The following is a 25,129-nucleotide window of genomic DNA, read 5'->3' as shown; positions in this document are numbered from 1 at the left end:
TCCCCAGCCTTTCTTTCTCACACAATCTGTGTCTGTTATTCTTTAAGGAGTGAAGGAATTGGCATTGTGTCCAGTAATATATAGAAAAGGGACACAGAGGGATGGCCAGATGATCCATAACCTGAATTAATTCATTGGAAACAAAGGCAAGGGATGAAAAATGACTAGGACTGATGTAAACTCCAATTAATCTTTTAGGTCACAGAGGGGAACTTAGAGATTCCCACTAAACCCAGGAAGGAAATGAGAGTCCATTTCTGTTTAGATTTTAATGGACACAGTGGTGACCCCAGCAAGCACCAATGACTTTAAAAAGAGAGAATTTTATTTCTGGATCACCCAACAGTCCAGCTACTGGTTGGAGGTGTGGATTGTTAATGACTTTTGGGTCATTAACAAGTGGGAAGTGGGGGAGAGAGTATTCACTGAATACTCTTTATTGATCCACCCAGAAAGAACTCATCAGGGCCACTGCTGACCTCGGCAAAAGCAGTTTGGGTGGGTAGTGGGAGCAGAAGCTAGAGACTGACATTCACAAATATTTTTGTAATCTAATTGTTGATCATAAAATTGGGATGATTGAAGTGTAACCTGGGCAGTGAAGCAGTGAATGGCATTGTCCATTAATGTGGACAATGCCAGAATGAATAAATGAAATGACATTTTTAAAATGAAATAACGTTTATTGGGCATTTGTGGAAGCAAGGTTCACACACCCCCATTCAATCATCATAATACAACCATGACATAGTGACAAAGATACTCTTCGTCACCAAACTCTAGTCCCGCTCCTCTGAGCCCACTTCTCTACTAGGCCTCAACCTCGGCCTACAAAGACTTAAACACTAACATAGTTCCTAGCAGCTCCAGGCCACATTCCTAAGATGACCCTAACCCACCCACCCCCTTTAAGTGCCTGCCTGAGAAAATTTAAGCCAGCTGTAGAAATTAACAAGAAACCTTACTAAAATCGCAGTCAGGTGTCTGGCGGGGGGGGGGGGGGGGGGGGGGGGGAGGGGGGGGGAGGGGGGGTCTCTGGCATCCTACTACTAGACATCAATCACAGGCAGAATGGTCAGAGGCGGCATCAGGAGAGGAAGGACACTGTATCGCCTTTTTTTTTTTTTTAAGATTTTATTTATTTATTTATGAGACACACACAGAGAGAGAAGGAGGCAGAGGGAAAAGCAGGCTCCATGCAGGGAGCCCAATGCGGGTCTCCATCCGGGGTCTCCAGGGTCACCCCCGGGCCGAAGGCAGGCTCTCAACCGCTGAGCCACCCAGGGATCCCCGGGCACTGTATCTCCTTCAAGCAACTTAGTAGGTCAGCAGCTCAGCCAATGAGAATCCATCATCACTGAGAACTCTTGCTTTTCTCTAATGGGTCTGAGCTGCAAAACAAATCTTCCCAACTTTCTCCATAAAAGATGTTTCTCTCCCCTGGTGGACTAGCCTACAGTTGTTTCCTGCGGCTTGTTTGTCCCAAATTGCAATTCTCTGCTATTCTTAAACCTATTTTTGCTGGTAAAATAACTTTTTTTTTTAAGATTATTTATTTATTTATTCATGAGAGACACACAGAGAGAGGCAGAGACACAGGCAGAGGAAGAAGCAGGCTCCATGCAGGAAGCCCGATGTGGGACTCGATTCCGAGACTCCAGGATCACGCCCTGGGCCAAAGGCAGGTGCTCAACCGCTGAGTCATCCAGGTGTCCCTATACCTGTTATTTTTAAAGTCAACACTGCCAAAAGAATTTACTACTTGCTGCAGCGAGCACCTGCAGACCACAACCCCCACCCTGTCCTTAGTTTCTGTGGGAGCCTGAGGTTGGACAGGCCTTGGCTTGCTGACCCCGGGCGGGTTTCACGTGGCCTAATACCTTTCCCGATTTTTGTAATCTCACTTCTCTGTCTTCTAGAGCCCGGGTCACTCACCTCCATGCTGTCTCCTCCCCCCCTTAGAGCTCTCAGTCACCTCGCACAGACGGAAGCCGAGGTCAGCTCGCACCGGACATTTCCCATTCGCAGCAGGACATTGCTGAGTGAAACGTGTTCTCGCTACTTTAGCCTCCCCCCTTATCTCTGACCGTGGTCACTATCATTACCCCCGCTTTGGTGATTAAAACACTGCTGCCACCCCGGTCCCAGGCCGCAAGGTCGGCTAGCCCGGGCTCCAAGCGTCCCTGTGCGCGCTCGGCCGGGAGGTGGCGCAGTTGCGAAACCCTGGGGCCCAGCCGCGAGCTTTCCGCGGGACAGGAGGGACGGCGGGGGGCCCCGGCACCTGCCCAGCCTGCGCCCCGATGCTGCGCGCCCTGACCAACGCCCGGCGCCTTGCACGGCCCTGGAAGGCCCTGCGGGCGCGCAGCTGCGCCTCCCACGGGCCGGCTGGGCCCCCCGAGATCCAAGTGCGCGCCCTGGCGGGCGCCGACCACGGTAAGCGCGCTGTCGCGGGGAGCGCCCCGGAGGCGGCCGCCCGGGTCCGAGCCGCGCTGCGGGCGCCGCGGCGGGGGTGGGAGTCACGGCCCGCGCGCCCACCAGGCGCCGGAGGACGGGTCGTTGAAGGGAAGGCGGGGCCGCTCGCTGCGCTGGGGGACTCGATCCCTTCCCAGGCCGGGCTCCAGGCGCGGAGGTGGGTGGCCGCCCTACCAGCCGCGCCGACCCCAAGTGAGCGGGAACCCAAGTGGACGCCAGGCCCTGCCGTCGCCCGGGGCCGGGGAGGAGGGGAGGGGGCGTCGCTCGGGGCTGCGACTCGGCACCGGCACCGCCAGCACCACCGCTTCCACCCCAGGAACTGCACGGGGCCCGGCGTCCCTCCTGGCCCGGCCGGAGTCCCGGCTGGGTTCCGGGTCCAGGCGCAGGAGCCCGCGGCGCTGGCCAGGCCGGCCCAGCAGCGCCCAGCAGCGCCCAGCAGCGCCCTGCAGCGCCCAGCAGCGCGGCGAGGACAACCTAGCGGCGGCCGCAGCAGCCGCGCGACTCCCCGCGCGCTGGCCCTGCCCTCGGGCCGACGCCGCGAGCTTCGGAATCCATGGACAAAGTTCACGCTGCTCCCCGGTGGTGTGGTTTGCACCCTAAGGCCGAGAAAGAATTCTTGTTACCGATTAAGTTTTGGGACATAAGTGAGGTCCGCTGCCCACCACCAAGAAGGAACTCTTGAGACGTCTTTGGTGCAAAGTGGTGGTTTTCTTAAAACACAGGGACAGGACCCCTGGGTCCTGGGAAGAGCTGCCGCCCCGGCCTGTGAGGGGTGGCTGATTGTATATATATATATATATATATATATATATATATATATATATATATATATATATTTAACCTTTTTTTTTTTAATTTCTTTTTATTGGAGTTCAAGTTGCCAACATACAGCATAACACCCAGTGCTCATCCCATCAAGGTGGCTGACTATATACCTGGGAGTTGGGAGGGGTTTGAGGATAGCTGTACTCTTAAGGAATTTTGGAAGCAAGGTTTCCAGTACCTTGAGGGAGCTAATTGTTGGGAAAAGGTCACTTATTACCATCTGATAAAACCTGAGTCGTGAGACCCTTTATTTATTTATTTGTTTGTTTATTTATTTATTTTCTTCATGAGACCCTTTAGATGTGTATTCGTGGGCCATGTGCTTGGGGGATGATGGTCAACATGTGTCTGGGGGGTTAGAGATAAAGGAAATTTCTATTTTTTTAAAGATTTTATTTATTTATTCATGAGAGACACACAGAAAGAGGCAGAGACACAGGCAGAGGGAGAAGCAGGCTCCATGCAGGGAGCCTGATGTGGGACTCGATTCCGGGACTCCAGGATCACGCCCTGGGCTGAAGGCAGGCGCTAAACCGCTGAGCCACCCAGGGATCCCCTAAAGGAAATTTCTAAAGGAATTTATATAAAAAACATATAAGTTAAAGTAGGCTTACAGGCCCCTGGGGGTCGGGCTAAGATTGCCTTTTGCCTTTATTTATTTATTATTTTTTTTTAATGTTTATTTATTTATGATAGTCACAGAGAGAGAAAGAGAGAGAGGCAGAGGGAGAAGCAGGCTCCATGCACCAGAAGCCCGATGTGGGATTCGATCCCAGGTCTCCAGGATCGCGCCCTGGGCCAAAGGCAGGCGCCAAACCGCTGCGCCACCCAGGGATCCCTGCCTTTTGCCTTTAGCAAAGTATGAACAGTATGAACATTGAGGCCCTGGAGTCTGTAGAGGAGTGTCCCTTTGCCTGTTTCAAGGACTTGTCAGTGTGCTGCCCCAGGCTCGCGCCTTGTCCTCAGCTAGCCCTGGCATCAATACTAACTCGGTGCCAAAAGGTGGTTTTATTATAAAGCACAGGGACAGGACCCATGGACAGAAAGAGCTGCTCTGCGGTTATGAGGAGTGATATCTAAGATTTTCTAGCCTTTGGAGGGGCAGATAACGTTAGGGCTCCCGGACATTGAGTCTATAGGTTTCTGGAGAGGGCTTATTTTTTTCCTGTAAATCATTGAGACAGTTGCAAACTGATGAAGACTTAAGTCTTGCAGGACTTGCTTTTCCCTTTCCTTTGTTCTAGGGCAGCTGCGAGTGCCCCAGGGATGTCACACAGATTCCACCTGTGGGGGTGGGAAGTTGCAAGGTGTCAGCTTGTGCTTTGCCCTCAGCATGCCTTCTCCTCCCAAATTGATCGGCAGAGAACATTCTCTCTCTCTCTCTCTCTTTTAAGGTTTTATTTATTTATTCATGAGAGACACAGAGAGAGAGGCAGGCTCCATGCAGGAAGCCCGATATGGTACTCATCCCGGGGCTGTTGGATCATGCCCTGAGCCAAAGGCAGATACTCAACCGCTGAGCCACCCAGGCGTCCCACATTTTTTAATGCACCCATTGTGTTGTGTTGTTTTCCCCCTGGTGAGAGGGGACTTCAAAGTAGGTTCAATGGCGTTACTCATGCCTCAGTCCAATGCATGTTACCATTAGGGTGAAGCCGTTTTCTTAGCTAAACCCCTCTCCCTATGTTTGATGTAACATAGTTTGTGTTTTAATTTACACACTTTTAGTGTACATAGATGGCATTGTACTACACATCTCATATTTCTTCCTTCCTTCCCGGGTTGATACGAAGTTTTGGAGAGCTACTTTGCCATATAAGTCTGGTTCCTTGCTCTCTGCTGTTGTATACTGTTCCCTACTATGCATCCCCCACGCGAACAGGAGGGGCTTTCTCCAGCCACTTGGGATTCCTGTGTCTTTCTCTCATGCTTAGTTCACTGCCAAACTCAACAGCACTTGCCTTGAGATTGTTATAATTATTCTCCCTACTTTACAGACTAAGGAACTGCATAGGTTAAACTGTTTGAACCAGGTCTGATTTCAAAACCTGTGTTCTCAACTATTAAGCAATCACTGACTCAAAACACAGATTGTACTTCAATTAAAAAAAAAAACACACACAAATTAGGGCTTACTTCCAAATAACAGAATGTTTTATCCAGAAAAAAACAAAGGTCAGCAAGTTAGGACTCTGCCCTTGCCAGAGAGCATATAGAAGGCAGGATAAAGTCACTGAGGAAACAAACTACAGAGAAAAGGTGGAGGAGGCAAGAGGAAGAGACTCACAAAGGAGAACACCCCTCAACCCCAAAGTGACCATTTAGGGTCATTTGATGTTCATGTTAGAAGCCACAGGTTCTGGGCACCTGGGTGGCTCAGTGGTTGAGCATCTGCCTTCAGCTCAGGTGGTAATTCTGGGGTCCTTGGATCAAGTCCCCCATCGGGCTCCCGGCAGGGAGCCTGAACTCTGCCTATGTCTCTGCCTGTGTCTCTCATGAATAAACAAATAAAATCTTAAAAAAAAAAAAAAAAAAGCCACAGATTCTGCTTCCACTTGAGCTGATGGCACCCCAGCATTGTCACATTTTACCTGTTATCCTCGAAAACCACAACCTCACCTTTCCATCTTACCTCTTCTAGCCAGGGATTCATTTTAAACTGTCCCACCTATGTTTTGCTCATTTGGGTTCTCTTTCCTCTCTGCCTGTATAAGTCCTTCTGGAATTATACACCCCTCCCCCTCCTGTCATCCCTTTACTTTCCCCATATCTGGATGTGTCTGCTTCATAGGTTGTTAGCTCTTTGAAAGTGAGGATTGCTAGCTGGGTCCGGCTGTTAACTTAGGCACAATCTCTAGTTTTCTGGGCCTCAATTTCCCCTTCTGTATCATAAGAGGTTGTAAAACCAGTTGGTCTCTAATAGCTTACAGTGCTTTCTTTTTTTAAAAAAAAAAAATTTATTTGGGAGAGACTGAGAGAAAGCATGACTAAGGGGAGGAATAGAGGATATCAGAGGGCAGAGGAAGAGGGAGAGGGGAAGGAAGCCAAGTAGGTTCCCCGCTGAGCAGGGAGCTCAATGTGGGAGCTGGATCCCAGGACTCTGAGATCATGAACTGAGCCAAAACCAAGAATCATACGCTTAAGTGACTGAACTACCCAGGTGCCCCTTACAGTGCTTTCTATGGACTCCATTGGGGAACAGAATTTTCTGTCCCCTTCAAAGTCTTTCTAGCTGGACTAAGAATCAAACTAACATGAGATGGATTAACGGGATAAAATCAAATTTAATTTTGTATGTATAGGGAATTCACATAGATATGGAAATTCCCCAAACAGGCAAAATTATATATATATATATATATGTCATTCTGGGCTAAGGAGAAGAGACTAGGGGCCTGGGACTTCAAAGGGAAGGAATATAATTCACAGGAAGATGAAAAGGAGTAAATATTTGGTAAACAAATGTTTGCTGGGCCACCAGAAACAATGGGACATAGAGGACTTTGATCAAACAGGCCATGTGACACCTGGATGGCACAGTACTTAAGCATCTAAGTGTTGGTTTCTACTCAGGTTATGATCTCAGGGTTGAGAGGTTGGGCTCAACATTCAGCCAGGAGTTTGCTTAAGACTTTCTCTCACTCTCCCCCTGACCCTCCCCCCTACTCTGTCTCTCAAATAAATAAATCTTAAAAAACAAAAACAACAACAACAACAACAACAAAAATAAACCAAACAGGCCTTGCTAGGTTCCTCTCAGTCTTGCCATACCTAGTTCATAGTACAATGTAGTTATCTATGGTGATAGCGCTCTTCCTGGATCAGATTGTCTATCCAAATTCCTTTTAAGTGTTTGTGTGGGGAGGTAAAGAGCTTTTCCTGAGTCTGCTGAGTTTGGTTGCTTTTTAACTCAAATAGTCTTCATGCCAGTCTTGGGGCAGCCTGTCCTTGGCCCCTACAACTCCCACCTGCATTACCTAGCCTGTAATCTAGGCCATCCAGATAGAAGTGACCCAAGGTCAGCTGCTAAAGAAATTATCAGCCAGTAGCATGGTGGGTTTGGAAGAGTGGAGACAGTGTGGTACAGACCTATCCCTACTGCAGACATCCAGCAAGGGTAGTGTTCTCATAATCAGGGCTCAACTAAAAATTTAGGGACTATGGCTGAGTCTTCACCATTTCTGCAGGATCTGACATGTGGTAATACAAAATAAATGAAAGCCAAAGACACCCTGTCTGGCTCCTCACAGCTCCCAGCTTGGAGTTCATTCCATCTATTGAATCGTATAATTTTCTCTAGCATCTGTGCCTTTTTCCTGCTCACTATACCCATAAACTCTGGCTAAGCACTTATGGCCATTATCTCTCTCCCTCTCTCTCTCTCTCTCTCTCTCTTTTTTTTTTTTTTTAGATTTTATTTTTAAGTACTCTCTACACCCAAAGTGGGGTTTGAACTTACAATCCCAAGATCAAGAGTTTCGTGCTCTACCAACTAAGCCAACCAGGTGTCCCAAGACATTATCTCTTTTAATCTTCAGAAAAATCTTTTTGTTATATCTATTTATAGATCAGAACATTGAAGGTCAGAAGGGTAAAGCAACTTGCCCAAGGCCAGTAGAGCTAGTATTTGTCCAAGCTGTGACTCAAGCCAAGCACCCTATTTGTATCCTTGAGAAGGAGATAAAGATGGAGAGGGATACAGATGAAATACAGTAGACAGTCAATCAGAAAAAAAGGGGACAGAACAGGAAAGTGAAGAGGAGAGAGTAAAGTTTCTATCAATCTCAGGACAACATGACTGTGTTGGTTTTCTATTGCCACATAACAAATTACCACACACTTTATTGCTTAAAATAATACATGTTTATTATCTTGTAGCTTCTGTAGGTCAGAAGTCCAAGCCCATTTTAGCTGGGTTCTCTGTTTCAGGATTTTACTAAGCTGCAATCCAGGAGTTGGTGAGGAATATGGTCTCATCATAGGCTTGCCTGGGGAGAGATCTATTCCTAAGCTCCTGTTGCTAGAACTCACCATGTGTGGTCGTAGGTCTGAAGTCCTGTTTTCTTCCTCCTGGCCTGGGGGGCCATTCTTCACTCCTCGGAGCTGCGTATAGCTCCTTGCCACATGACCCTCTCTGTAGGCCCACTAGTTTGTCTAGTGTGCCCTAGCAAGACAGTCTTATATATATTACAACCTAATCACAGAACTAACATCTCATTACCTCTGCCGTATAACTGAACCTTCATCTTGGAAGCGACATTTTATGACCTTAGCTGTATTCTGTTGGTTAGAAGCAATTCATAGGCTCTGTCCAAACTCCAGGGAAGGAGATTACTGAGGATATGAAGATTGGGCCCATTCTAGAGTCTGCCACAAAGACCTTGGACCTCTAGACTCTGATGTGGCTTTTCTGTATCTACCAGAGTTTCCTTTCCCCAGAGTTGCAGTATTTTCTTTCCTGGAGCACTAGAGCTGAAGACCTTGGGGACATCTGAGTTCTGTGGGACCTCCAGGCCTGCTGGGCTCGAAGAACTTTTTGAAGGTTTCTGGGGAGGCTAAGGAAGCCGACCTAGTCTGAATGTTAGTTTTCTGTCCTGAACCACGGTTCTCTAACTCCTGGCTAGAAACTCTGTTCCTTGAGAGCCCCAAAACTTTCATTGTCTTTTCTCCATGTCTGTGCTATCTTAATAAATACTGCTTGTTCCACTGACAAGGCTAAGAATCCTGGGATAAAATAGTAAGAGACCTTTGAAGGCTAAAGGACTGGTAAACACAGGAGGGAAAACAGCCAAGAAGGTGTAAGAGTATTTGAGCCCTTGCCCGGAGTTGGTCTCTCTTCCCTACAATTGACCCAGATTGTGGGTGAGTTGAGGCTAGAGTGGAAAGCAATGGCCAGATTAGGGAAGGGAGGCATCCTTTGGGTGGTATTAAGGAATTTGACCTAATTTTGGTGAAAAGGGAAAGGGAGGGACTTGGTTGGATTTGGGTTAGAAAGAGGATTCTGACCCAAATAAGGGAATGCATGGGGAGGGGGGAGGAGCAAGACCAAAGGCAAGAGGGCCAGTTAGAGGAATGAACCCAGACCAGGTTACTGGCTGCAAGGAGGGATATGAGCTGAGAGATCTGAGATCTACTTAAGAAGTTGAATTGGTTGACGAGACTGAGTAAATTTCATGGGTGAGGAAGAGAGAGCAAAAGGACACACTTCTGGGTTGATAGATTATTTGCTCACAAAGGGTACAGGAGAAAGACTGATCCATGGGCTTTACAAGCCCTTCCACTTCTTTGGTGAGGCAGAAAGAACGAGGGTTTATTCTCTCCACTTTATAGTCAAAGAAACTAAAGCTTGGACGTGTGTGACGTGCCCCAAGTCACGCTGCTCATGAAGGGTAGTAGAGGTTGCCCAAAATCCAGGCTGCTGCCTCCAGATCCCAGCCCAGGAGTGAGCAGACCAGCTGGCTCACCCAAGGCTGCCCTGTCACCTGCAGGAATCGCTGAGATTCTGATGAATAGACCAAGTGCCTGCAATGCCCTGGGGAACGTCTTGGTCAACCAGGTGAGAAAGGGCAGGTGCCAGGGTGGGGGGGTGGCTGGGCTGGGGCTGGGCTGGGAGGTGTCTGACAAGGTCTCCTCTGCAGCTGCTGGAAGCTCTGGCCCAGCTGCGGGAGGACCAGCAAGTGCGTGTTCTGCTATTCAGAAGTGGAGTGAAGGGTGTGTTCTGTGCAGGTGGGTTTCCTCCCCGGCCCCAAGCCCAGGGCTCAGCAGGGTTCCCACCAGTCTATAGGGGGTAGGGGCTTAGATCAGCTTTAGCATAGGACTTATTATTCCCATTTCACAGAAGTGAGGTCAAATACTCAGAGGTAAAATTTCTTGCCTGGTGTTAGACAGCTAGTAAGAGGTAGAACAGAATTTGATTTTTAACTTGGCCCCTCTGACCCCCAAATCCATATTCTTTCTGCTACACCATGCTCTGTTCTGACCCTTCATTGAGGAATTGAGGAAACGGAGTCCAGTGACATTCACAAGCTCTGTGGCCAAGATGGGACTCTGTGCCCCTTTGCCCACCCACAAGAGCTAAGTCCCTGTCACCATAGCCCTCCACCGCCCCCAGAGGATTTGGTCCTCAAAACAGGACAAGCACCATGAGCTTCTGTGTCAAAGACAAGAAACATCCCATCCCCACCACAAGAAGTGAGTGAGTGAGAGATGCGCTGGGCTAAGCTAAGAACGCAACTCTGGCATGACTGGGGGAGGGACAGCAATGGGCAGTGGGGAAGTCGGAAGAGGCCATGGACGTCTAGGATAGGAAGAGTATGATTTTCAGGGACTTTCAAGGGGATGTGGCTGAGTCCCTAGGTCTGAGCAGTAGGGATCCCAGTGCCCAGTTTGGGGTCTTGCCTAGCAGGACCAGTCTGCCTGACCCAGCTGCCCTGGATGAGGCCCTCACTCCACCCTGGCTTCTTCCTTTGGCTCTGTCTGGCATCCTCTTTCAAGGTTGCCTTTAGCCCCACTATCCCAGCTACGCACAGGGGAGTGGGGGTGACTGCTGTAGGTCTGGGTCTGTCCTTGACTTGCTCTGGAATTCTGGGATAGCCCTTACTCCTCTCTGGGCCTCAGTTTCTCCATCTTTCGTTGAGGGGTTGGAACTACTCAAAGACTTGCAAGGACTCTCAGCTCTGACTTCCTAGTCTCAGACTTGAAGAGAATATATTCACCACCACCCCCTCTTGTGTCAGCCCTCTGCCATCTGGCCTTAGATGACTCCACCGTGGTCACTTCTCTCACCAAGGTCCTTGCCCACCTACCTCCGTGCCACTCTATCCTGCCCTTGCTTCTCAGTTCTCATCTTACCTGACTCTTGTCTCAGCTTCCTTGGACTACACTGACCCCTCCTGTTAAAAAATAATATGTCACCTATTTCTCTTTTTATTTTTTTAAGTCACCTATTTCTCAATAAAACTGGAAAGAAATGATACATTTTAAAAGTTATTTTATACATTTAAAACTGTGGTAAATATATACATCACACAGAGTTTACATTTTAACCATTTTTAAGTATAAAATTAAGTGCCAGTACATTCACAAGGCTGTGCAACTATCACCACTGTCCAGTTCCAGAAATTTTTCATCATCCTAAACAAATTGTATACCCATTAAGCAATCCCTCCTCATCCCTCCTCCCACCACCAGCCCCTGATAATCTCTGTTGTACTTTCTCGCTCTGAGTTTGCCTGTGCTAGGTACCTCATACAAGTGCAATCGTGCATTTGTCCTTTTGTGTCCGGCTCCTTTTACTTAGCATAATGTCCTCAAGGCTCATCCATAATGTAGCATGGCACAACTTCATTCCTTTTTATGGCTGAATCATATTCCATTATATATACACCTCATTTTGTTTATCTCTCTTGATGGGCACTGGGTCATCTGTGCCTATTGACTATTGTGAATAATGCTGCTATGAACACCAGCATGTAAGTCTCTTTAATTCTTTTAGCAGTGGATTGCTGGATCATATAGTAATTCAATGTATAACTTTTTGAGGACCCACCAAAGTGTTTTCCATAGTAGCTGCATCATTTCACATTCCTACCAGCAGTGTCCCAGAGTTCTCCACATCCATGCCAGCCCTTGTTTTCTGCTTCTGTTGTTTGTAATAACCAACCTAAATGGTGTGAAGTTAGTTTCTCATTATGGGTTTGATTGGCATTTCCCTGATGATTGATGTTGTTGAGCATCGTTTCTTGTGCTTATTGGCCATCTGTATATATCTCCTTTGCAGAAATGTCTATTCAAGTCCCTTGTCCTTTGTGATTTTTATAAAGATTTTATTTATTCATGAGGGACACAAAGAGAGAGGCAGAGACATAGGCAGAGGGAGAAGCAGGTTCCCCATGAGGAGCCTGATGCAGGACTCGATTCCAGGACCCCGGGATCAAGATCTGAGCCAAAGGCAGATGCTCAACCACCGAGCCACCCAGGTGCCCCGTGACTTTTGTTGGGTTCTAGGAGTTCTTTATGTATCCTAGATATTACTACCTTATCAGACATGTGATTTGCTAGTATTTTCTTCCATTCTGTGGATTGCCTTTTCACTCTCGATAGTGTCCTTTGATGCACAAAAGTTTTTTTAAGTCTGATGATGTTCACCTTGTCTTTTTGTTGATCTTGCACCTGTTCTTTTGACCCACTCCCAATCCCTTTCCTCCTTGGCTTCCTTGACCATGTTTTCTTGATGTTTTTGCCTTCCTCTCTGGCTGCTTCTCTTCAAGTCTCCTTTGCTGGATCCTTCAACAGCCTGGGATTCAGTAATGGGTTATTTCTCAAAGGCTGTCACAAACCCCTCACCATCTGCAGGTGCAGACCTGAAGGAGCGAGAACAGATGAGTGAGGCAGAAGTGGGGATCTTTGTCCAGCGGCTCCGAGGCCTGATGAATGAGATTGGTGAGGGTCTTGGAGTGGGTTGGAGGAGGGCATTCAGGGGCCCTGCTGATCCCAGCCCTACCTCACCTGCCATTCTCTCCTATAAAGAAAGGACAGTTTCTGTTGTAAGCTCTGTTGGAAAGACAGATGACTCTCCCAGGGGGAATGGGCACAAGGAATTCGACAAGGAGACAGGTGATCAGGAGACTCAGAGGGCATTTCTCCCAGAGGGAGCTCTGGCCCTCAGTCTTTGTGTCCTGCTAGTTCTGATCCCTCACCCCTCTACCCTCAGGGTTCAAGTCCAGCTACTCCATAGGAGTCAGATTTCACCAAGCATGCTTTCAAAAGGCTTTGACAATTTCCCTCCTCATCCACTTGAACTTTTTACTCATCCTTCCCAGGAAGCGTTCCCTGACCTATTCTCTAACCTTTTTCAGAGCACTTATCACCTCGGGTCATCATTGCCTGTTGATAGCTCTGCCTTCCCCATGTCTATTCCTAACATCCAGCGTGGGGCTTGACACACAGAACTTAGAGGAAGAGCAGGAAGGCTGGTCCAGGAGGCCAGCAGGAAAGTGGGCCTGAGTGGGGATCATCTAGCCCATCTTCCCACTCCAGTACCCCAGCTGATTCCCCAGCTTTTCCCCAATAGGAAAACCGTCTTCTACAGTAACCTGGCTGGTTCCAAACCTAGAGCCAGTGAGGTCCTCTGTCCCAACGAGCGGGCCATCCCCTCCCCAGCCTTGAGTCCTGCCAGGACCTCGCAGGCTAAGTCTTTCTTCATCTCTACAGCAGCCTTTCCTGCGCCCACTATTGCAGCTATGGATGGGTTTGCCTTGGGTGGCGGCCTGGAACTTGCCTTGGCCTGTGACCTCCGAGTAGCAGGTACTGGTCAGAAAGAAAGGTGGGATGAAGGTGAGAAGTGTAAGTAAAACAGAGTAGAGTGGGGACTCTGCAAGGTTAGCCACTACTCTGGGTTTTCCAAACCAGCCACAAAACTAAAGGGATACAGAGAGAATTTGGGCATAAGCTGTTCGCCTCCTGGCCCAGCCACAACTGTAGTACTGTCACCTCAGAACCAGCCTCCCTCACCTCAGGAATGTTTCTACCAACTCCAGAGCAACTTGCTAGAGGACAAAAAAGAGAACAGAGAGGGGAGACTGAGGACAAAGATCAGTTGTTGAAGTTTCCAGTTCTGTTTGTCATGTTTTGCACAAAGAGAGTTACAGTGGCAGTTTGTCACCAGCCCAGCTACTCACAAACATGCCTGAGCAGGAACACTGCCCTCTAGTTTAATGGCACCACCACCAAGGTTTGCATTACTTGTTCAGAGCAGTTGAGTTTTGAAGAGTGGAGGGAGGAGATAAAGATAATTGATCTCCTTTAGCCTTACTGACTTGATGGTTAGCTGTGCCCTTCTTGGAGGCAGTTAGAAAAAGTCCAAGTGCTATCTGGTGCTACTCTCTTCTCTCCCCTTCACAGCTTTCTCCTGCCACTCCAGGTAGAACATTTAGAAATGTGTACCTCTGGGCATAGAGGTAGCTTGTTTCTACATGATGCGTATGTATCAAAGAGAAGGCATCATAATAGGTCAAGCTACAACTGTGCTTCTCATGAGCCCCATGTTTAGGTCAACTAACTTGCAGGGTTTTGGTAGATGGCAGAGTGTGAATACAAAACCCTTTATAAGCAAGAGTAATGGCCATTCACTGCTGTCATACTGTATGGTTCAGATGTCTATGAGGGAATTCAGGAGAAGTCTGTGGGGCGGGACACTCCAGGAAAGCGTCATAGAGGAAATAGAACTCGGAAGGAGATGTGAACTGGAACATAGGGAAATTTCAGACTGATGGAAGCTGGGAGGTATAACTGTGGTAGGAGCAGGAGTCATTGATGCTCGAGGTCAGGCCAGAGCTAAGGGTCCATGAGACAGAGAATCCATTAACACACAAATAGACATTGGGCAACTTCTAAGGACTCCTTCCTCGTTACAAGCACTATTACCTCACTTGATCCTTAGAAGCTCTCTGATGAAGGCAGAAGAGGGATAACTGTATTTCTTTTCATCTATGAATGAGGCTCAGAAAGGGTGAGATGAGCCTGGATGCATACCTCCACCCCTGAAAGAAGCAGGGTGAGGGCCTGAGCCTCCTGACTTCCACACTAGGGCTCTTCCCAGGGCAGAGTCTTGAGAGGTCTGCTGTGACCAGCTCACGAGGGAAGTGGTTGGCTGGAGGGGTGAGCAAAGCTTAGAGGCAGGTGTCTCTTCCCTCTGGGGAATGGCATTGCAGGATAGTGGGGTGCTTCACTTTGTTCTGTTTAAGCAGCTTCCTCAGCTGTCATGGGGCTGATCGAGACCACCCGAGGGCTCCTCCCAGGAGCAGGTAACTATACCCACAGTACCCATCCTTCTCTACTTAGTCCCACTCTATCCAGGTTACTTCCCTGCTTTCCTCTTTTGCTTTGTGCTCTGCCTTTCCATCCTAACTCAGGATCTGCTCCTCTGAGAAGTCTCAGTTTACTCCCAAACTGGGCTTCTCTGGGCTCCCACTTCCCAAATGGATTTACTACCCCTGCTTCATCCTGGCAGGAGGGACTCAAAGGCTGCCTCGATGCATAGGGGTGGCCCTGGCAAAGGAGCTCATCTTCACAGGCCGAAGACTGAATGGTGCACAAGCCCAAGCCCTGGGGCTGGTGAACCACACTGTTTCGCAAAATGAGGACGGCAATGCTGCCTACCATCGGGCACGCGAACTGGCCCAGGAGATCCTGCCCCAGGTGTGGTTGCAGCCCAGCACAGGAGGGAGGTCCTGTGCCATGGGACAGGTGGGGGGGAGCACACCTGTGGGGAGGCTGGGGGTATTGTCCCATGGGGCCACATAAGATCCACTTATCCAGACTTCTATTAAAAATTTAGTTTTTCAGGGGATCCCTGGGTGGCGCAGCGGTTTAGCGCCTGCCTTTGGCCCAGGGCGCGATCCTGGAGACCCCGGATCGAATCCCACGTCGGGCTCCCGGTGCATGGAGCCTGCTTCTCCCTCTGCCTGTGTCTCTGCCTCTCTCTTTCTCTGTGTGACTATCATAAATAAATAAAAATTAAAAAAAAAAAAATTTAGTTTTTCAAAAACACGACTGACTCAGTAAAGCACACAACTCTTGATCTCAGGGTTGAGAGTTAAGTTCACACTAGTGTAGAGATTACTTAAAAATAAATTTAGTTTTGGGCAGCCCGGGTGGTTCAGTGGTTTGGCGCTGCCTTCGGCCAAGGGCCTGATCCTGGGGTCCCAGGATCGAGTCCCGCATCGGGCTCCCTGCGTGGAGCCTGCTTCTCCCTCTGCCTCTCTCTCTCTGTCTCTCATGAATAAATAAATAAAATCTTTAAAATAAATATATTTAGTTTCTCAGTTACACTTCCCCATTTCAGATGCTAATAGCGACATGTACCTACTGCCAACATTGGATAATATGGCAATAAAATGTCCCCAAAACTAAAAAAAGAAGATTCTAAAGCAGATAAAGAACTTATCTTTCCAAGCATACAACATGGTGGAGAATTTCCTGAAATACATCATGTAAGACATGTGCTAGGACCCAGCCTAGGTGTAATCCTACCAGATGCCAAGTCCAGAGCCTTCAGCAGGACAGGCCAGGATGTGGCTGATGTGGTCTCCAAGGACCTGAGAGCCTCTCACTACTCTAAGAGGACCGAGAGGAAGGTCTCAAGTTTCCATATGAAAGCAGCTTGAAATGGAGCTAGGTTTTATAATTTTTTTTTTACTTTTTAAAATATTTTATTTATTTATTCATGAGAGACACAGTGAGAGAGAGGCAGAGACACAGGCAGAGGGAGAAGCAGGCTCCATGCAGGGAGCCTGATGTGGGACTCGATCTAGGGTCTCCAGGATCACGCCCTGGGCCGAAGGCAGTGCCAAACCGCTGAGCCATCTGGGCTGCCCTAGGTTTTATAATTTATAATAAATACTGACTTAGCCCATATGGAGCACTTTCTATCCATCAGAAACAATCCTAGGTACTTTACAAGTTTCTCAGTTACTAGTACAATCCAGTTGAGTTGATTATCCTTATTGTATTTGTGATATCACAAACCCAGAAAGATAAATAACTTGCTCAATAAAGATCATAAAAAGTGATTGCAATACCAGAAAGAAAGATAATACTGGTATTTGGGGTTTTATTTTGCATAATACAAAATACAATATAAAAACTGGTATTCTAAAGAGTGCAGAACATATATAAAATTTTTGAAACTCAAACCAAATATCAAATGCATTTCCAACACAAAAATTGACAAAGGTTACAAAACAAAGATTTTGTTTATAAAACTGTTAACTATATATTATTTTAATATTAACAGAGGCATTTGAATTAATCACAAAAATAAGTATTTTATTTCAGAAAAAATCTTGTCTCCCTTAAATTTAAATAATCCTATAAATTTTAAAAATAGTTGAGTATAGTCTAAAAGAAAGCATTTGTTTGGTGTTTTTCTTTTCTTTCTTTTCTCTTCATCACATACAAATAGAATCTTATGCTGTTACCTAGACCATTTTAATGCTGCCAGGTTTCTATTACACCTGAGCAAAAAGTCTCTGAACCAACACAAAACTCTGACTCAAGGTAGTGTGTAGCTGACTGCACTTCCACAAGGGGTGCTATCTAGCAAAGACCTGTCAACTGTAGGGTTTCTTTTTGCATAAACTGAATGCAAGAGGATTCAGATTTCAGATTTTTGAATATACTGAAACAATGGTCAATGGTATTCTATGAATATAATTACTAGTATATCAGTACTTAAGAGTAGCTTTATATACCAATACACCATCTGACCAAAACCTAGTTCTACATTCACTAATCCCAATCTTGGATTTCTAGCTAAATTATGAGGTACCGAGAATGAGAGGTTCCTGGATGGGGCAAGTGCTGGGGATGGTATGGTAAATGGCTGGGCTCTAGTGGATAAGCCGCCAAGACTAGGGAGTCATATGATATATATAAGCCACACATTCAGGAAAAAAAATGTGTTTTCAACACATACACATACATCTATATAGTTTTTACTTTTCTTTGGTGAGAAATCAGTTTATTAGGGTAGTTACCTAAATAATAATGCATATTCATGACAAACAAAACAAATAGAACAGAATAAGGGCATAAGGTAAAAATCAAAAGTAGGTAACCTTGTCTACGTAAGGCTATTCCAGTTAAAAGTGAAAAGTCCCACATCCTGATTAACTCAGTCACTAGCAAACCAAGAGAGGTGATCACCAAAACAGTTCTCAAGTCCCCAGTCCCTCTCCCCAGAGACCATGCCTGGTTGTTTTTTATTTTTATTTTTTGAGATCACCAATATTAACAACTTACACAATCTTCCTGAAATTTTCATTATATTATGCACATATACCCACATATCTAAATAACTCTGAATTCCTTTTGATGGTTTGGGGGACAGGAAAAACACTTTTAGAGGGTAATCCAGTTCTAAGAGACATTTTAAAAACATGGAATTAAAATATGCACAGTAAAGAAATTTAACAGTATGGAAAAGTATAAAACAAAAAGTGAGGTTCTCCATTCTCCTGACCCTTCTCCCCAAAGGCATGTTATGTCAACATCTACACAAATGACATAATGATATACATATTAATATGCACTTTATTTTTTTTTCACCCAGTATTTTGGAAGACTTCCCACTTCAGCACAAACTTAGAGCTCATTCTTTTAAATAACTCGGTACAGATACGCCATCATTACTTAACCAATACTCTAATAATGAACATTTATGTTGCTTTTTGCTACTATAAATAGCTAGAGTGCATAACTCAACATCTTCATGTATTTCTAGAGGTATATCTGTAAGGTAAATTCCTACATGGAATCGCAACATCAGAGTATGTTCATCCATCTAAGAACATTTGCCAGTTCTTGCCAAGTTGCCTTCAGAAGCACTGTACCAATTTACTCTATCAATAATGTATGCAAATACCTATTTTCTGAATCAGCAATAGTGGGCATTACTAGCATTTTACTATCTACCTATTTATTGGGATGGATTAAATGACAAGAACCGCATACTGTCAGAATTGAGAGGGACAGGGATCAGTCAGGCTTTCTTCATTATAGAAAAGAATATCAATTGAGTAGTAGGTACTAGCACTAAGGAAATGTAACAGTGAGTACAATAGCTGGAACTTGATCCAGACCAGTCTCCCTGTCCATGAGTCTTCCCTTACCATGAAGCTGTGTCCCTCTCTTTATTCCAAACCCCCTTCCTCCACCAACTATCAGCACTAATCCCCTCAACCAAGTCTTTTTTATTTTCCCTAGGCACCCATTGCTGTGCGGCTGGGCAAAGTAGCCATTGACAGAGGAATGGAGGTGAGCAGGTTCTGGGTCAGAACTTAGGTCCACTCAAGTCAGTGAGGTGGGTGGGAGACAGTGCTTTTACGCCAATGCAGATTGAAAGCACAGCTGGAAAGAATTCAGAACTGGACTCTTCTAACAGACATTGAGTCTGACCTCTCTGTGCCTTAGTTCACCCATCCATGAAATGTAAAGTTAGATCAGGTGACATTCTGAATTACATTTTATCTTCATCTCTCTTCCTTAGAGAGAAGGTAATTGAGGTTCAGAAAGAATAAATGACTTGTCTAGGCTCACAAAGCAAGTGAATAATAAGAATGCAGCTCTGTGTGTCTCCCAGTCCATATTCTTGGTTTGTGCTGGTGGTAAAGTGGCCAAAGGATAGGGCTCAAGGTGGTGCCTTGGTTGCAGCTAATCCAACCTAAGACATCAATTTCCTCATCAACCTATCTATTACATACTGAATCTAGACCTGAGCTGATAACTGGTACACAGAGAGAAGTAAAATATGGTTACTATCCCCAAGGTGGGAGAGAGGACAGATACAGACACAATCACTGATACAAGATTAAAGATACCAAGCAGGGGTGCCTGGCTAGCTCAGTCACTAGAGCATGCAACTCTTAATTTGGGGTTACGAGTTTAAGCCCCACGTTAGGTATAGAGATTGTTTAAAGAAAAAAAAGGGGGGTATGAAGCAGACATCCTGGAGGGGTGAGAGCTATGCTGTCGATGTGGCTAGTGGCTACTACTAATGGGTAGTGCTGGGTTAGATAATGATTTGTAGAGTTGGGCCTTGGGAAGGTTGAGGGTTTCAGAAAAAGAAAAGTATGAACAAGAGCACAGAGCTGTATAACTAAGCAATTTGACTGAGTGGGAGTGAGGGGTGAGTGAAGACTGCACAGCACAGAGATAGAGGCACAGGCTCTGGTGCTAGCCTGCCTGGGTTCAAAGACTTGCTCTGTGTCCCAGTTTTAGGGAAACTAAGGATTACCATGGACTAAGGTCCATGTTGTGACCTTTACTATCTCTGCCTTTCTTAGCTATAACCCTTGCTGTAAAAAGTAAATGAATTTGAACACACATGGTACTTCTCTTACAATAGTGCTTATAAGTGACAGTAAACACTGGACAGTAGAGGCTGGAAAGTTACCAGAGGCTCAGCCATAAAATCTGAGGACCTTATTCCTCAGGGCAATGGAAAGCCTGAATGAAGTTCACTTACCAGGAGTGACAGGAGGCATGGAGAGGCAGCCAGATGGGAAGAAAGGAACACTGGCTATAAGATAGCCTCAGCTCTCCAGGCCAAGTGTGATCCTATCTACTGTTCTCAAAGCTCCCCCCCACCTTTGTCTAGTATTGTTTTATCACCATTAGAATGGTGTTCCCTCTCCAGATAGGAAATTCCTTATGCTAATCATCTCTGCATGGACTTGTATATAGTAAGCCTCAGTAATATCTTGCTGGAGTAATCTATGGAACAGTAGGGAATGATCTAGGCAGTAGGGTGGGCTGGCACCCAGTACAGATGGAGGTGGCTAATCAGGCTGATCCAGGCACCACTTCTTTCTCACAGGTGGACATTGCATCAGGGATGGCCATTGAAGGGATATGCTATGCCCAGGTATGTATATGACTGCTGCCAGTCTACACACACTTGCAAGCAAGGCCAGGCCAGAGGTGGGGAGCCTTGTGTAATACATGACCAATTTGGTAGGTTCCTCCCAACCCGAAGAGTTAGACTCTGGACCACTCTCCCTCTCCCAATTAGCTTGGGGTGGTCTTAAGGAAACCATACTGCTTCTCTCTGGGAGGGTTTCCAGCCATCTAATAGTGGTACATCCTGTCCCACTTGGTACACACAGAATCACAGAGCACACAGGTAGGTACTTGACAAAGAACTGCTTCTACTATCTCTGTACAAGTGGCTGCTATAGAGGCCAGGCTGGAGCTGGGATGTCAAGGCCTTGGTTATAGCTGCAGGTTCTGTGTGTTCAATGGGCGGTGGGGGGATGAGGATAGTGTTGATCTGGAGCTGACTTATGTAGCCCTGGACTCCTAGTTGAGTCAAAAATACTAATTTCCAGGTTAACAAATATTCATAATACTCCTAAACAAGGAGTCCTGGGCCTTGGAAAACCTAGTGTGAACTACACACCAGGACTCAAAGCCAGATTTCTTATTGCAAAACTTAATTGTTTTTCTCAACTAAGCAGCTGCATTATCAGATTGCTGCAGATTATCAGCTCTCTGGAGGCATATAAGCAGTGTGCTAAGAGGCTAATGTGATAGGCAGATGCTAGAGAGGTGGCCTCTTCCTCAGGAGACCAGGAAGCCACTGAGGCCCATACGTTTGCCTAGTCCATCACCAGAGTCCAGAGATAATGGAAAGATTTGGATTCTGACCTTGTCGTGGAGTGAACAAGCTTGAGCAAGTCTTTACTGACCTCTGGCCTTGCAGCTATCCCCCAAATTAATACTCTTGTGTTGTTGTTTCAGAATATCCCCACCCAGGACCGGCTAGAGGGCATGGCAGCCTTCAGGGAGAAGCGGCCCCCCAGATTTGTTGGCAAGTGATTCCCATTTAATATAAGTATGGGAGATGCCTGCGTTCCAGTGCAGGATCCAGAAGGAAAATTTGTGGGGTGACTGGTCTCATCGTTTCACCTAAGCTTTAGTTTCCTCATAAGGACAAGGACAGATATAAAACCACTGGCATGGTGTTTGATACTAAGGTACATGCCATCTACAGCTACCTTCATAATTCCTCATCCTGGCTAGATAATCACTAGGGTCAAGTTGGCTTTGGAGAATGTCTCTCCCTGCTCGAATGGTAAACTACGGATTAAAACAGACCACTCTGGGCCTTTGTATTGTTGGCTCTCAGGCTTGATCTTTGCCTCTTAGTTATCTGGTGCTCACCAGAGATGGCAAAATGTTGTTAAGAACCCTCCAGTTTCTTCCTCTGTACAATAAATACAGAAAGCCTGGCAGTGGTTGACTAGGCATCTGGAATCACACTGCAGATCCCAACTCTCTGCCAGAGAGTTCCTCTCTGTGTGCCTCAGCTTTCTCATCTGCAAAATGAAACTGTTGTATTAAAAGAAAGAAAAAGCCTATGCCTCATGTTCAATAAGTGAGTTATTTTTAATGTACAGTGTTCTTCTGAGAACCAAATGGAATTATCACTGTGGAAATCTTTTGTGAAGTATATAGGATGGCAGGCAATCTTTGATGGCTGTGGCACATAACCTTCAGGAGCACTGAGAAGGGAGCAGTTAAGTCTGAGGGAGAGAATAGAGGGTCAGGAAATGGGCAGGTAACACTGGAGTGAAGCCTGAAGGTTCAGTCAGCATTTATGCAAGGAGAGGAAGGCTGAGGGGAACAGCAAGAGTGAAGGTGAGTAAGAGGATGACACACTTATAAATAATGGGGGCTGATAAACACATATGCACACTAGCTAGCCTTCCTCCTATACCAACGTAGGAAAAGAGAAGGCTGCATCTTAAGCTGTGGCCTTATGATTATTCTTTAATTCATTTGAGTTTCCCAAGCCTAGGCTTGGCCTAGAGACACTAAGACAAGGGCACTGATATATACCAGTAACATTGTTGATTTGCTGCTAAATGCAGGTGTGCCCAAGGCTATGCTCCTTTCCTGGAAAGAAGAGTAACACAGAAGAGCCTAGGTCATAAAATCAGAACCAACCATATTAGCTGGAACTATGCATTAGCTGTAACACTCTAGAAAGTAACCACCGTGTTGAACTTCCTTTTTCTCATCTGTTAAATGGGGAGAATACAACTTATCTATCAAGTACTAGCATCCAGGTCAGGAAATGAAGACACCCTTTGGAATTATGCAGAAAAGTGAATAACAGAAAATACAGTGCAGTTTCAGAACTATAGAAACAGTTGGGCAGCCCGGGTGGCTCAGCGGTTTAGCACCGCCTTCAGCCCAGGGCCTGATCCTGGAGACCCAGGATTGAGTCCCGCATCGGGCTCCCTGCATGGAGCCTGCTTCTCCCTCTGCCTGTGTCTCTGCTTCTCTCTCTCTCTCTCTGTGTGTGTGTGTGTGTGTGTGTGTGTGTGTGCATGTGTGTGTCTCTCATGAATAAATAGATAAAATCTTAAAAAAAAAAAAAAAAAGAACGAAACAGTTTACAATTTCCCCTTATTCAGTGGGACACTGATGAACAATCATTTGGAATATGATTCAGAGTAAGGATAAGCCTCATTTGATTCCAAAAGATGTTATATAGTACTCTAGTTAAGAGTCTGGCCAGATAAAAGTACAAATATCTAATATGAAAATATGCTACTAACCAAAAAGGAATTTACTTTTGTTCTTTGGAAAACTTAAGCAGATGAATGGTGAAACACATTTTGTTAGCTGTCAGTAACAAGGAAGGAATTCATACTCTGTCCCACAGGACACAAACAGAAGCTTCTGGTAGTTTATACTGCAGTTGAAACTGGTTCTCAAAAGCCTCTATTTTTCTTGCCTCCATGTTAAGTAAGAGCATTCTTTTTTTTTTTCTTTTTAAGATTTTATTTATTTATTCATGAGAGACACAGAGAGAAAGAGAGGCAGAGACACAGGCATAGGGGGAAGCAGGCTCCATGCAGGGAGCCCGACATGGTACTTGATCCCAGGACTCCAGGATCACGCCCCGGACCGAAGGCAGCGCTAAACCGCTGAGCCACCCAGGCTGCCCCAAGTAAGAGCATTCTTAAAACCTACAGCAAAGTCTTTTTGCTAGCTTCTTCTTCCTCTTGGTCATAATCCTACTAAAATCAAAACCTTACAGGATCAATATTTAGTTCCTAGATAATCTTCATCTAAACACTCTACTCATAGTCCTAAATCCTACTGTTTTTTACCACCATACCTACTTACACAGAATGTGTTCACTCAGCCTAATGTGTAAAGGTGGAAGAAAAAGGCCAAAGGCAGAATATCCCAAATGGTTAAAAAAAAAAAAAAAAAAAAAAAAAAAGTTATTTTTCTTCCCTGTACCCCACAAGTGGAAGATACTTGGGTGTTTATTTTAAAAAATTCTTTTTAACCTCTTTCTCCTCCCCTCCAAAGGAGATCCTGCCTTCTAAACAACATATTTATAAGCATGTATTTCCCAGAACTTTTTCACGTACATTTCTAGTAGCCTCACGTAAGTACGAATAACAACTCAAGATATTCTTTCAAACATGAAAAGTTAACATAAACCTCAAGATCTTCCTGCACATTTTTCTTTCCTCCTTCCTCTGACAAACTCCCAGAGACAAACTCCCAGAGTTAAGAAACTGTCCAGGGTTAGGAAAAGGATCTGGCAGGGCTGTTGCAACACAAGCTCACAGGTCTTCCCACACGGTCCGAGGCTTGACTTTTCAAAACTGTTGAAAGGGTGTTCCCAGAATGATTCCAACTTTACTTGGGATTATGGCTATCATTCAAATCCAACCTTTTTGTAGCCTATAGAAAATCAATAATAAAAAGCCAGTGAGGCAGCCAACTCACAAACTCCAGTGACAACTGGCAAGGCAGAGGCCCTGACACTGAGGATCAGAGAGCACGTCTGAAGCCCCAGAGGTTATGAAGGGCATTCAACACAGATGCGGTCTCTGATAATTCATAAAATGCATTCTGAAGTCCTCTAGAATAGAGGCTGCAATCTGCTGTGCGTGAGGGTCTGCCTCACTGTGCTCCTGGATGTCACACAAAAGCTGCAATCCTTCTTCTTCAACTAACATTTTGCAGTATTTGCTGGCTGAAAGAAAATGAAACAAAAAAACCTGACCGACAAGTTGACATTTTAAATATTTCCAAGTCACCACATTCACCTTTTTGAAGTAAGGGTACTAAGGTTTAAGCCCCTTGACACAGGAATTAACAGATAAAATTAGTCAATTTAAAAGAATTATATTAAAACTCAAATAATGCTTGACTTGTGTAGTATGATAACAAATGATTATTTTTGTATGTTTACTTCAAGACAACTTTATGCTTCAAAATCTCTAAGCCTAGCTAAAAG

At 45.8% G+C, this 25,129-nt stretch overlaps 2 protein-coding genes across 11 annotated transcripts in view; one reads left to right on the top strand and one right to left on the bottom strand.

Moving 5' to 3' along the window:
• Positions 1 to 2,218: 2,218 nt before the first annotated feature.
• Positions 2,219 to 22,217, top strand: ECHDC2 (enoyl-CoA hydratase domain containing 2). 6 transcript variants are annotated; one of them, XM_077891789.1, is made up of 10 exons: positions 2,219 to 2,433; positions 9,786 to 9,853; positions 9,936 to 10,023; positions 12,652 to 12,738; positions 13,513 to 13,602; positions 15,042 to 15,101; positions 15,308 to 15,495; positions 19,063 to 19,113; positions 20,675 to 20,722; positions 21,598 to 22,217. In XM_077891789.1, exons 1-10 carry the CDS (start codon positions 2,301 to 2,303, stop codon positions 21,673 to 21,675), a joined length of 891 nt encoding a protein of 296 aa, XP_077747915.1. In that variant the 5' UTR covers positions 2,219 to 2,300; the 3' UTR covers positions 21,676 to 22,217. The 6 variants fall into 6 exon arrangements, with proteins under 6 accessions (XP_077747915.1, XP_077747917.1, XP_077747913.1 ...); XM_077891791.1 differs by having other exon boundaries at positions 2,221 to 2,433; positions 15,045 to 15,101; XM_077891787.1 differs by having other exon boundaries at positions 2,221 to 2,433; positions 13,510 to 13,602.
• Positions 22,218 to 23,155: 938 nt separating this feature from the next.
• The window catches only part of ZYG11A (zyg-11 family member A, cell cycle regulator), a 75,324-nt gene continuing 73,350 nt past the window's right edge, over positions 23,156 to 25,129 (bottom strand). For 3 of the 5 annotated variants that reach the window (XM_077891784.1, XM_077891781.1, XM_077891783.1), the window contains one exon: positions 23,157 to 24,865. In XM_077891784.1, coding sequence (XP_077747910.1) covers positions 24,702 to 24,865 — 164 coding nt within the window. In that variant the 3' untranslated portion in view covers positions 23,157 to 24,701. Of the gene's footprint in view, positions 24,866 to 25,129 lie in introns of all 5 variants that reach the window. The other 2 variants (XM_077891785.1, XM_077891782.1) reach the window with 2 other exon arrangements.

Source organism: Canis aureus, chromosome 3 (genome assembly GCF_053574225.1).
Source record: "Canis aureus isolate CA01 chromosome 3, VMU_Caureus_v.1.0, whole genome shotgun sequence".
Classification (NCBI taxonomy): Eukaryota; Metazoa; Chordata; class Mammalia; order Carnivora; family Canidae; genus Canis; species Canis aureus.
The sequence above is the reverse complement of the archived record's forward strand: the minus strand, read 5'-3'. Positions and strand labels throughout refer to the sequence as shown.